The sequence below is a fragment of the Eutrigla gurnardus genome, assembly GCF_963514095.1.
Source record: "Eutrigla gurnardus genome assembly, chromosome: 10".
NCBI classification, from domain to species: domain Eukaryota; kingdom Metazoa; phylum Chordata; class Actinopteri; order Perciformes; family Triglidae; genus Eutrigla; species Eutrigla gurnardus.
Genome location: NC_139924.1, coordinates 4,487,254 through 4,500,588, shown reverse-complemented (window position 1 = coordinate 4,500,588; position 13,335 = coordinate 4,487,254). Strand labels below are relative to the sequence as shown.

General features: G+C 42.8%; 2 protein-coding genes across 4 annotated transcripts in view; one reads left to right on the top strand and one right to left on the bottom strand.

The window, feature by feature from the left end:
* ift80 (intraflagellar transport 80 homolog (Chlamydomonas)) overlaps window positions 1-13,335 on the top strand; it is a 37,220-nt gene that overhangs the window by 4,285 nt on the left and 19,600 nt on the right. For all 3 annotated transcript variants that reach the window (XM_084020055.1, XM_084020056.1, XM_084020057.1), the window contains exons 6-8: window positions 2,603-2,712; window positions 4,552-4,641; window positions 4,727-4,864. In XM_084020055.1, coding sequence (XP_083876181.1) covers window positions 2,603-2,712; window positions 4,552-4,641; window positions 4,727-4,864 — 338 coding nt within the window. The remainder of the gene's footprint in view (window positions 1-2,602; window positions 2,713-4,551; window positions 4,642-4,726; window positions 4,865-13,335) is intronic.
* smc4 (structural maintenance of chromosomes 4) overlaps window positions 1-13,335 on the bottom strand; it is a 51,169-nt gene that overhangs the window by 24,396 nt on the left and 13,438 nt on the right. The gene's annotated exons all lie outside the window — the stretch shown is intronic.

The window sequence follows — 13,335 nt, the reverse complement described above, 5'->3', positions numbered from 1 at the left end:
TGGTTTACAGAATCGTTACAAAAAAAATTCGAATCGCTGTGAAGCCAAAGATTCACACCCTTAATAAATCTTGATCCATATGATTTGAATGCTAGTGTAAAGCCGCTTTCCCACTCGACAAAAAAATCCACTAACGCCCAATAACATCTGGCTTTTGTCTTCAGTGGGAAAGGTTACAATTCTGATCCATTGCCGGGACAAATGCATCTGCAGAAGTCATGGGTATTTATCAGCCGGCACTAATGGAAACATGACAACCAAGTGGTCTTGCTAATTGTTGCCCCTTTTCCCGTGCAATGCTACGTGCCGCACGTTGAAGTGAACATATAATAAATAAAATCAACAGATATTTGGGCAATTACTATAGGATACGATTAATATGATCACCTCGCTGATCATTGGAACACACTTCCTTCAAAGTATTTTGAATTAACATTCTCAACCTTAACAAAATCAAACTCATCAGAACCACCTCAGTTAGTCACTGTTCCACAAATCACCAACTCTGGTTTGATTGAAGTAAACCCTTAATTCACGGAGTTAGACATAAAAAGAAACAGCTGTTGTATGTGTTCCTCAAAGCTACCAGACCCCGTTGACAGGAGCAGTGAATACCAACTTTGTTTGTTAGTTTAAAAGAGAGACTGAATAATAAGCAACAGATTAACATTTTCACTTTTTACCAACCTGTTTTCCACCGCATTTGTGACGCCGCATGTGACACGAAATAAATCAAAATACAAAGGCATACTCAAGGGCATTAAGTAATCTCTCGCTAATTTATAGAGGGCTTTTCCTTGTTTAAAAACATATACATGCTAATTTTAGTGGGATAGGCTATCAGAAAGAAAGAGGCTGTCTAAGTCTTACAACAGGTCGCATCCATAACAGCTGCCAACCAGCAGCAGAAGCAATGTGAAGCCAGTCTCTGATCAACCAGCTGTAGGCATTTAGTAAACACAACATAACATCCCGACACCAGTTGCACTCTATGTCTTTCTCTAAAACACACACACGCACACACACACACACACACACACACACACACACACGCACGCACACGCACACGCACACACACACGCACACGCACCCGCACACACACGCACACACACACACACACACACACACACACACACGCACACACACACACACACAGTACAGATTGCTTTTGTACCTTCAGAGAGGGCCTCTTGTGACTGAGAGAAAAAGTGTATCAAGGGCACCTTGTCCTTGTGCTTTGACACACAGGTTCACCTCACCTCAGACTTTCATTCTACATTTGTGTTGATCTCCTGCTTTCATTTTAAAAGTGTATGTGTGGTTGCCTTGCAGTCTGCAAGATTTACCTTTTTGTTCAAGCTGCCCTTTTTTGAAGCCAAGTCATTTAAAATGATAATCAATGGGTATTCTTTTCTCTCGGTGGCTGTGAGATTGTGTGAACATGTATGTGAGTATCTATTAGAATGTAATTGTCCTCAGTACAACCAAAAGCAGAGTTCTATGCTGTTGTTTTGTTTTATTATTAAAAGCACCACAAAGTTTCTACACTTTATAAAGGAGTGGAGCTATTTAAAAAAAAAAGCTATAAACAGACTCCTTATAATACATTTCTCTGTCCCGCTTTCACATTTCAGATGGTTAACTTATTAATTCATTCATCATGCCGTTTGACTTAATTAAATGTTTCTTCTCAGTTGTGGGACAAAACAAAGGTCGGGGGGTGGATGAAAGTTGGCTTTGGAGGCTAATGGATGGCACACTTCTGCCGAATGACTGGTGCTCTGGAAAACCTGGCAGGGTACAGCAATGCAGCCCCATTATTTAGGAAAAAGTTTCCGTTGCTGGTTGTTTGGAGAATGAGCTGCTGGGTGGTGGACTGCTCAACAGACCCACGGATTAGTAGAACACCTGCATATAGTAGCATCGCCACAGATGCACACCATCCCCCACATTGCATTCAGATCACTGCAGGTTTGCTTCTCTTGAGAGTCCAACAGTCACAATACAGGAGCAGCCTGTTCTCCTTGGGTACCATTACCCATTTTAAAAGAGAGAGAGAGCTGTAGGCAGACGTTAGAAGAGAGTGAGCGAGAGGAAGGAGAGAGGAACTTGTCTCAACCCCTCTCATCGCCTTTGTCAGGTTTAGATCATGTGACCGGTTGACATTTGTGAGAAACCACATGCACCTGGAGTGGGGTTAAATGTCAAGCCCTCTACCCTCCACATAGCCACAGCCCAACTCACACACACACATACACACACATTTTCCCTTACACATAAGCGCACACATTTGTGCAAATACTGTAGAGGTTAGGTTTTCTCAGCTGGTGTGTCTGCAAGCTAAGTGCTGTTCCATAGGCTGAATGAGGTGAAATCTCTGAGGTAACACGATACCTTCTGAGAAGAGGAATTAGCACCGCTGTGTCCCCGAGCGATTGTTAATACCAACTCCTGCTTTGTCAGAGAGAGAGGGAAATGCATACACAAATCATTTTCAATTCAAATAGAAGTAAAAATCATAAAGTTCTCATATGCGGAAGCCCAGTCCATTGATTATTACAAGAGCTCATCTTCTGTGTACTTCTGTCTCTGCATCTTCCAGGATCTCCCGTGTATTCTGTGGCCTGGGGTCCAGACTCAGACAGGATCCTCTACACATCAGGAAGACAGCTCGTCATCAAGCCTTTGCAACCCAGCGCCAAAGTCATACAGGTACACTAACTTTGTGTATTTATTTAAGAGATCTGACTTAAGTTAGTGCTCACCTAAGATTCAATACACTCTGGTATTAAAATATTACCTTGTAACTAACTCTGTTAATGACTCATAAGCCATGGCAATGAACATAAAATTGATCAGAAATCTGTTAGTAGAGGAATCACATCGGGCATACAATGTCATTTTTTCTATATAAAAATAATAAATAGTTAATAAGTAAATAAAATTCCGATAATGATAGGAAATATAACTTAGTACTTTGAATACTATGGACATGTCTATACTGATGAGTCCATATAATAGAGTCATAAAACGCAGAAATTAGTGCATTTTGCACTTCTGGTTCCCTCATCTTGAAGTGAAGGGATTTTTTGAACGGGTTTTTGGTTAGATGTCTGAAATAAGGTCTATTGTAACCACAAGCTTAAGAGATTTTAAAGTTTTGTTCTACAATATAAAATACGTCACTAAATACCCCTTTTGTGAATTTTGAAGCTTGTGCGTGTCTTTAAAAGAAGGCGGTTGCTAACAAGTGGCTACATGTGACCATAAAACGTCATTATGCCGAGTAGTCCGTCTTTACAGCCTCGCTGTGTAGCATGCACTCCTGCAACCGTGGTGGAGTTTGTTTATAGCTTCTGACTTCTGGCGTTTGCATTCAAGCTTCAAAAATCATAAAAGTGGTGTTCATTTGTAAAGATTATCTTCCTGACCGTAACGTCTAAGAATCATAAACTTGTGTTTGCCACAGAGCTTATTTTCTGCAATAATCTAAAAATCCAATGGAAAAATCCCTTGGGCTTTTTGTTGACGGAACTGGTGCAATGCTAACTTTCAGGGTTGGCCTATAAAAAAAGTCATCTCTGCAGCCGTCTGTAATGTATCATAGTAACCCTACAGTGTTTCTCAGTATTTAACCATGTTTGTTTGGGGCTCTGTAGCTCCATCCATGATCTGCTTTGCCATGTATAGCATACTGTCATGTTCTGAGTGATATATTTGCATGAGACTTTTTAACTTGTGCATAGATTTTGCTTATGATTTGATCTGCCAATGACTTGATATCACTGGGCTCTCTGCCTCTTTTCAGTCGGCTAAATAAAAGGAATAGAGATGCGATAGAACGATATGTTTTTGAATGCAAACTGCATTAAGGGTGGGTGCAGTCAGTGCTGAGGACCTTGCACGCCAGTGAGTATTTTTCTTGTTCACATTCATTGTTTTATTATTGTTCTTGAAGCCGAATATCACCTGGGACCTAAGATAAACAACTGAGGGGTTTAATGCGCGGCTTCTCAACCCTTTGCTCTCCCTACTATTACCACACATGCATGCACAGGCACATGGATCACATGCAGTGACGATGTGCAGGCTAACTGAATGGGTTAACGTGTGTCAGCCAACCAACGTGGGTTGTAAATTGCCTGGCTTAGGTATCTGATATGACAAACGGACCACATAAATGTGCACACGTGTGTTTCCCTTGAGTGCATGAAGTTGGCAAGTAAAAAAAATGGAAATGAAATAGAATAGAACATGCAGAGAAGACATGTAAAGGAGAGGGAGGAGATAGGAACACTTTAAGTAAGGCTGTAGTGACAGGCTTTCTGCTCTTTGTTACACTGTAACACTGTGAGGTGGAGAGTGAACTCTCGGTTACTTTGAATTGAAACATTTTATATACATGTGTGAACGTGAATGGATTCATTGGAGATCCCCCTCACTTCTCAACAAATGTACTCTTGGATAGCATCATTATTTTGACAAAACTATTCTCTCTCTCCCTCCCTCCCTCCTTCCCTCCCTCCCCATCTCCCCCATGTGTGTCTCTAGTGGAAGGCTCATGATGGGATTGTCCTGAAGGTGGACTGGAATTCTGTTAATGACGTCATACTGTCAGGTGGAGAAGACTGTAAATATAAGGTGGGCGGTGTTTGAGTATGTTGTTGGACATCTTGTGGGTGTTGAATTGTTTTTTTATCTTTCGAACCATATCCTCCCTCAACAGGTATGGGATAGCTTTGGTCGTCTGCTCTACTCCTCATCATCTCATGACTACCCGGTCACCTCTTTGTCCTGGGCTCCAGATGGAGAGGTGTTTGCTGTGGGCTCCTTTAACACCCTGCGCCTCTGTGACAAGACTGGAGTAAGAAAAATCCTTTTACACTCCACCAATACCTCATTTTTTATACCTTTGTTTGTGTCCTGACTCTAGAATTACCTCATGCATTTAACATTTTTATTATTATTTTTATTATTATAATTATTATTAAGAAACAGACAGGGAGCTTATTTTGTACCATCACAAGGATTATTTCTTATCAATATTTACAATTGCATCTCCAAATTCATAAGATGTCTTAAAAGAGATATTGCTGGCTAATGTCAACAAGTTGCAGATGCCAATTTAGTTAATTGTCAAAAAAAGTAGTAAATACCAGTATAAGGGCTAATAAGGCCCAGATTTATAAAGTCATATAAAATTTGGCGATGAGTGCCACCTTCTGAAAACAATAGCAAACATTATTGAGAGAGAGAAAGCTGGCTCATGTTATTAAATACCAACAGTTTGATAGTTGGCACCAATGTGAGGTGAGTGTGCCACATCATCTGATAATCAGACAAACACCAGTACTGTTGGTGTGTCCATTCACTACCCATACTAGTACACTCTCAAGTGCTCTTGCATTAACAATGTAATTAGTCGTCCTCAGCCTCTTACCCTTTACACACATGACGAGGACGGTCAAAATGGTGATGGCTACCTGGTGTTATTGATTGCCATTTTAGTAGTAGGTGTCTCCTCTGTGGTTAAAGTTCTGCGTGGCAGTTGATAGAATTATAATTAGTAGAAATATAATTAACGGGTCAGTACACTTTGTCCGAACTGCTAAATGTCACATGTCAATATGACCTTTATGCTTTGTAGTCCTTTCTCCTGACACATACAGTGTTTATATTCATTGTTCATCTATAAACAACATTATGCTGCATGCCACATGTTTCCTGTTACCTGGTGCTGGTGATACCTTGAATGGGTATGAAGGGAAATGACAGAATGATGAATGGTAATTGTTGTTTTATTATAGCCAGGAACAATATTACTAGTTTCTGCTATTGTGGGTTGTGGAGTTTACGTGAAGAGTATTGTATTAGTGAGTATTAATAGTTTATTTCCATTTCAGACCTGTTGTAAGGAAAATAAATAAGGGGTAAGGTGTGTGTTTTCACATGAATGTAATGTGTAGAGTATAAACATCAAAAGGGAGACTTTATCCTTCACTATTACTTTGGTCTTCTCAGGGATTTCAGTCGTTTTTGGAAGAATTGCCAGATCATAGTCATAAGATGGTATCAATGTTCTTTGTATAAACAAAAATAGAATTATTGTGTGATTAAAACTATATCAGACAAAACAGAGTACTTGCTGCTGTATTTTTGTAATGACCCCCTTCACCTTACATCCTCCCATTATGGCTTTGTTTACGTGGTTGGTTTGTAACATTTTTTTGTCAGTGCATTGCTTGCTTTTCTGTGGTGATTCTTGGGTAAGACAGTGTGATGATGATGATGATGATAATTATGATGATTATGATGATTATGGCTCTGCCCTTCTTTAAGTGGAGGAAGGGTATGCTTGCCTCCTTCCTAAACCCCTCAGAGACCGTGTGTACTGTAGCATGGCGTGGGAGGCTTGCTCAAGAAGAGGATGGGGCGGGGGGAAGGGGGAAGAAATCCCCCTCCAAAGGTCAGTCCATCTGAATTCTATGTGTGAATTCAGACAAACATTCCTCTCGCGCATCAAGTTGGAGAAAGTTACATTTGCCTCTGTATGCACACATGGTAACTGTACTATAATGACTGTAATCTCAGTGTGTGTGAGTTTAGACAGGAACACAGAAGGCATCGCCCGATGATGGGGACTTTACCTGTGTTATTGCTGTGGTTTGTTTGCGGTGCAGTAAGGGTTAAGCAGCGCCAAGAGTCTTTTCAGTTACTAGCGTGACTAATGGGAAGGAGTTTCATTCTGTATCTGCTACAATGAAACCTTGCACTTTAACGTATTGCTGCTGGCTCAGCAGGATCAGTCCCGCACGTTTAACCCCTTCACCTCCCGTCCAGCTCGCTTTTACTCTCCCTCCTAAACTCTCAACTCTCTCCTGCTCTTTTTTTTCCCTTCACATTTTCTCTCTCCACGCACCACAGGGCAGATGTAGTTTGTTACCCCCCTCATTATCACCGTGGAGGGAGGGGTGAGTGCTCACACGCGCACACACACACACACACACACACACACACACACTCACGCACACACTCACGCACTCTCACGCACGCACAAAAGTACTGGGACAAATTAGACTTGTAGTTCCAGCATGCCACACATGGACTGAACACACATTATTCTGCCTTGTTTTTCCATAGAGCGTCAACATTTAGTTATTATTCAATACATTTCTGAATTATTAATACATATTTAATTGGAGTTCTTGTGTGTGGAGTACATTTTCTCTTCACGCAAGCTTTAAGAGGACACACAAGACACAAAGAGGTTCACTGTCCCTTTTACAAGATTTGGGAGAGACAATAAGTCAGTGTCTGTCTGTGTGCCTGCCATAGTATATGCATGTGCCCACATGCCTGTGTGTGTGTGCGCGTGTGTGTGTGTGTGTGTGTGTGTGTGTGTGTGTGTGTGTGTGTGTGTGTGTGTGTGTGTGTGTGTGTGTGTGTGTGTGTGTGTGTGTGTGTGTGCGTGCATGCATGCAACCATTGCCGTGCAAATGTGCCTGCGAGACAGCAGTCTATTTACGAGGCGCTGCAGCTGGTGTCTAGCGTCTGGACCCTGTCACGATCCCTGACACTGTCACTGGCTAACAAGTAGGACTCATTGTGCCAGGCGAGCACCCTCTCGCTTCTTTCACTCCGCCTCCCCCTTCCTCCCCTACCTCCCCCTTCACTTCACTGTGCTTTTTTCCCCCTCCACTGTAAACCCAATGCTTGCAATCCATAAATGTAATAGCTGCTTGGTTTTGCTTTTGTTATTCCTGCACAATATTTTTTTTCCCCCTTTTTTTTTTTTACTTTCGTGGGTTAACTAACTTTGGTTAGTGGTCCAGGAAGTTTGACGAAGAATTAAGAAAACATTTGACTTTTCTTATGGGACAGATAAGCTGCAGGACACTGTCCAAAGAATTGAGTTTTTTCCTCAAGGTCACATAAGCAGGGCATAATCTTGTAATCAAGGCCAGATTTCATAATTATTTCACCATACTTCCTTTTGGTTTGATGCTCCTTCGGAACTTCAAACCAGAAACAGCCTGGCATTGAAGCAACACAGGCCACCGCAGCGCCTTACCGGATGACATCACATTGCGTTGTGGCAAAAGTTAAGCCTGGTTCAACTTTTTCTACTGGACGTCCCTTTGTGAATGAACAGCCTGCAGTTTTCATGCAGGACTCATATCGATGTGAACGTGGCCTTAGACCCAGGCCTCATTTAACCTAGCGATTACTGCTCCCCTCCAGCTCCTGCTTTAACTGAGGTCAGACTGAAACGTGGCTGAGCTTAGTCCTGGTACGATCCAGGTCCAACCTCCTTCCGCTAAACCAGTGTACATGTCCTCTATTCCCCTCTCTTCTAATTCCTCTTTTTTCAACTCCCCCATTTGTAGGTTAAACTCAACCACAGGCAATCTAGTTTGGATCATCCGATGGTTGTAATGTTAGCCTCAGGCTGAGCCCTAGTTCTTACCAACACTCTTTGACATGTGTAACGACTAAAATGTCTCCTTCCTAAGGGTGCATATGCTTGCAGTTTCCCTTCCACGATGTAATAACAGCTGTCACCCTCACACAGATTTGGGAGACGAGAAGTCATAAATCATGAATCAAAGTTATAGCTCATCATGACAGTGTTGTTTTCAAGAAAAGGGCTCGGAAAAGTGTGAAACCACTGGTATCTACTTGTGGATACTGCCTGTTATTTCATACAATTGTCAAATGGCCCTCAATCATGACAATCATTGATTTATTATCTTATTCCACCAGCTCTGCTCTCTTTGAAAAATAATTGCTTCCCCCCCTTTTCTGTCTATCCTTCCCAATGTCTTTGTGCTGGGTCAGTGGTCTAACAGCAATGCTGTATAAAGTGGGAGATTGAGCTCCATCTTTTTTCCCCTTACTTTTTTGTCTATGAGATTCAAGCATGTTTTCCTAAAGTGTAAAGTATAATTCTGCTCTATCTGTCCTCCTTTTGCTGTACATGCCTCCCTCCTCCCCATGTCAGGGTGTGTTGGACTACCTCCTGCTTATCAGTGCTCCCCTCTTGGCTCCCTTTCCCTCCTGCCTTCCCCAAGGCCCTCTTTACCTCTCTTTTTTTCTGGGTGAGTCCGGGGGGTCCCCTAAGGGTCTTTGTGAGCCTTGCTCAGCATTGCCACTCTGGGAATGGGTCCATGTCCAGCTGGAATTACCATTGGTCCTCTCGCTCTGTTTCTTTCTCCCCCCGTTCCCTCTTTAACGTGCAGCTTCTTTCTCTATAGAATCTTTGTCTGACATCCTTATAGCTGCCAACCATTATTTTCTCTCATGGAGTCCATCGTTCTTCACCATCCGTCTTCTGGTTGCCTTTTTTTTTATTCCTTTCTTAGCTTTTCTCGTCCTCTATGACTTCAGGTTTCCCTGTCTTCTCAAAGAATCCCTGCTCTCTACAGTTTTCACCCACTATCATTGGGGAGCATATACCTGAGCCTGTGCCGGGAGTTTGCTGCCAACCACTGGTCAGCCAACATCTGGAAATTGCCGCTGCTGGAAGAGAATAAAACGACCCAGAGCTCTGGTCCTCATCGTGAACCACTGTTAGTGTAGCATGAAAAGGCAAAAAAAAAAACCCACTGTAGATTTATGAGATTGCAAACCTTTATCTGTTTTCATCACAAAAGAAGGAGACATTTAGCACAAGATAGTACAGATGGAGAAAAACGTCACTGCAAAAGGAGGGAAAAGCACCAGAAGTCGCAGAGACGGATTGACACACATAGAGGATAGGGGGTGGAAAATCAGCAGACAAGGAGAGAAGAAGATAAGAAAGTGAAATTATTGGCTTGACTCTGACAAGGACAGAGCATGTGCACATGAGACAAGTAGGCGAGTGAGTGAAAAAAGACGAGTAAGTTTGAGAGTGCGAGTGTGTCAGAGAGAGAGAGAGCAGGAGCGAGGGAGCATTGTCAAACAAAGAGAGTCCTGAGTCAGCAGCAGAGCAGTTTTCTCCCCAGGCAACTGGGCAGGGCTACTCCTCTCTCTCGCTCTCTCGCTCTCTCTCTCTCTCTCTCTCTCTCTCTCTCTCTCTCACCCCTCCCTCCCTCCTCTTACAGATCTGTACTTTTGCATGCTAGTATTTCTTACTCTCTGCACTCTTCCTTTCTGCTCGCTCGCTGTCGTAAGCCTGCTCCCTCCGCACATTGGGAACTGCTAGAAAGAGACCACAAGTTCTGAAAAGGGCAATTGGGGTCTATTTCACCCTTCGCAGTTCTCTTCCTCCACCGTTTTCTCCCTTGTTTTCATAGGAATAATTTTACAGATTTCTTTGACACAGTTTGATGAGGTTTCCAGGCCTGTTGAAGCCTAGTTGAGAGTATGAGCAGCATATGACTGTAAGATGGAGTACTTACATGTAGACTTAATCTGTCATCCCAAGGAGCTCATTAGTTTTCCTTCCAGAATGTGAGGATAATGGTTTCTCCTTTGTATTCCAGGTCCTTTGTGCCGAACAGGCTTTGGTTTTCTGTGTTGCTGAACTTATTCTGGCACACTCGGTGGAACAGTGTATACTAAGGTCCTTCTTGCAGATGATTGACCTCAATTTTTTTTGTATGAGCTTGTGTGTGAGCTGGTGCTTGTGTGCGTAAAGTGGGTTAGAGTAAAAGGCACTTGTTGACATGGTAATACTTTTACACCTCTCTAGAGTTCGGCTAAAGGCTTGCCTTGTTGGAAACCAAAACGGAGGGGAGCATGAAAAAGAGTCGAGAAAAGAGAGCAGTTGGAGGGGTGGGGGCGGGGTGGTGTGGAACTGTCCAATATATCCTGTAAAGTTGGCCTAGGCAGTGAGGCTTGGAGGATTGGTCTCCATAAAAGTCGGTGGTTTCTCTTTCCTTCAAGCTTCTCTCTCTCTCTCACTCTGCTCTCTTCCTCTCCCTTTTTTTCTTTACTTCTCCACCCCTCCATCCATCCCTCCCCCCACAGCTGTAGTAAGCGTATGACAGTGAGACAGTGCCCTGCCAGCTCCTCTGGCAGAGTCATCATTCTTAGCAGCACTAAATCACTACCTCCACTAGCTAGACAAACATATCACACTCGCAGAGAGAAAGAAGCAGAAAGAGGGATAAAATAGTATAAGGAGCCAGGGTGCAAATAAAGGGCTCTGGTGGTGCACACAAATAAGCGTAAGCAGAGCATGTGTGGAACTGGGGTATCACTTCAAGCTTTGCTGCCAACGCAGAGTTCATTAAGGGCTGTTATTGAGGAGTATGGCTGAGCTGGAGGCAATTGACCAAGGTCCAGAAAAGGATGATTTGAAAGGGTTTAATTTTGGCTGCACCCCAGGGTTCCTCCCCCCTTACCGGCTTCCACGCGGATCAGAGTGGTGCTACGCTTTGACGTTGACTAATTTATTGACTGGCTGCTTCATTTGGTATAATTTGTTATATATGTTTGCCTCCACAGAGAGGTAATGGGCTTGTCATCACATATGTGCATGTATGCATAATGTGTGTGTTTGTATTGCTGTGTGGATACATGTGTTTTTCTTTAGTTCTATGAAGCCAGTATTCATGGGCCTATAGGACTTTCACAGCATAGAAGACTAGCCAAAGTGTTTGGGTGAAATGATTATTAACGGGTAACGTAACCCATTGAGGAACAATTAAGAGAACTGCTTGTCAGTGTTTTGCAAAATCAACTCATTGTGTCTGTAGGGATTCCATAGACAGTTGTCTCGGGTCATTGGCTCCATTTTTCAAACCCTTCAACCTGTTTGTAGTCCATTAGATGAGCTAAGTGATCCGGTATACTCTTATGTGTCGTACCGTTTGTAGCGTGCCAAAACACAGTCATATACCCAAATTACCACTGTGTGTGTGTGTGTGTGTGTGTGTGTGTGTGTGTGTGTGTGTGTGTGTGTGTGTGTGTGTGTGTGTGTGTGTGTGTGTGTGTGTGTGTGTGTGTGTGTGTGTGTGTGTGTGTGTGTGTGTGTGTGTGTGTGTGTGTTAGCATGTGCATGTGCATGTGTGCATAGTTGGTGCTAATAGAATTCTGCTGTCCAGCTCACAGCTGTGTCCTGCTGATGAGTCCCAGGAGGCCCCAGCATGTGTCTATGGTTACTATGTTGAGGCTTCAGCATGAAACCATGTGTAGATCATTACTCTCTCTCTCTCTCTCTCTCTCTCTCTCTCTCCCTCTCTCGTTTGTCTTACCCCCCCCCCCCCCCCCCACACACACACACACACACACACACACACGCACACACACACACCTCACCCACCCCATTTCTCCTTGCACTAGCAAAGCTCCAACTTGTGCCACTCTCCGCTGGTCCCAGCCCCGGCCTCTGTATCTCTTTGGCCGAGCCAAGTGGGTATTTCAATACAGAGATTTGCTGAGCTCCTCTCACTGGCCTATATTTAGAAACAGGATTATACCATAGCTATAGTTGTTGTATGTTATTGCAGAGTTAGGCAGTGCAAATGGTTCATCGTGCAGCAGGCGCAGACGCTCCTTGTTCACCTAGTGCATGGGAGGTACTTTAACAGATACATCTAAATATCCTTCTCTATAATAACAAATACGTGCATTTATACTTTATCTGACACACGTACATAATACATTGTTTTTTACATTGACACGTGCCAATACGTACACAGTTCCTTTGCAAAACAGAGACTGAGAAGACAAACATTTGAGAGGACATCTTTTGTGGGAAATAGGACCCTTGTAGTACAGATCTTGCAGTATGTTATTGTTGAAGTCAAGGACTTATTTTGTTTAACATGGCCACCGACAAATAATACAGGGATTGGTTGAATTTTCATTCATTCTTGCAATCACAATCTCACAAATTCCTCTAAAGTTCTGCTTTTTGCAAATTTCTTTATAAACTCATAGCGCATCCTAGGTCAAAGGTTGAGGTCGAAGTTACAATACATTTGTTATGTATGGTTGCTTTTGTTTGGTAGTCAGCAACTCCCAGGTCATTTGTTAATGTTGACCGTGTGTGTGTGTGTGAGAATCTTAGTGTGATCATAAAATCTTAGATTATGCATGGTCGTGGAACATTTGAAAGCAGATCATTTATGGCCTCAGCCCTCATTCAGTTTGATAGCATGTAATGTGATCCAGGGGTTTATGCGTTATTATAAAGTACAGCACATTTGATTTGTCTCATTTTCTTCCCAACGAGCATCTCAATAATTTATTTTAGCAATCTTCTGTGAAAAAAGGATTCCTGCATGTGTGCGCATTAGGGATGTTGCATGCTGGTACAGGTATTTGAAAATGTACGGTTCAGGACATTCGGTATGCAACGCCCTTTCTGGAAATTCTGGAGCTTTTACCGGGAAAGTTTTGGCA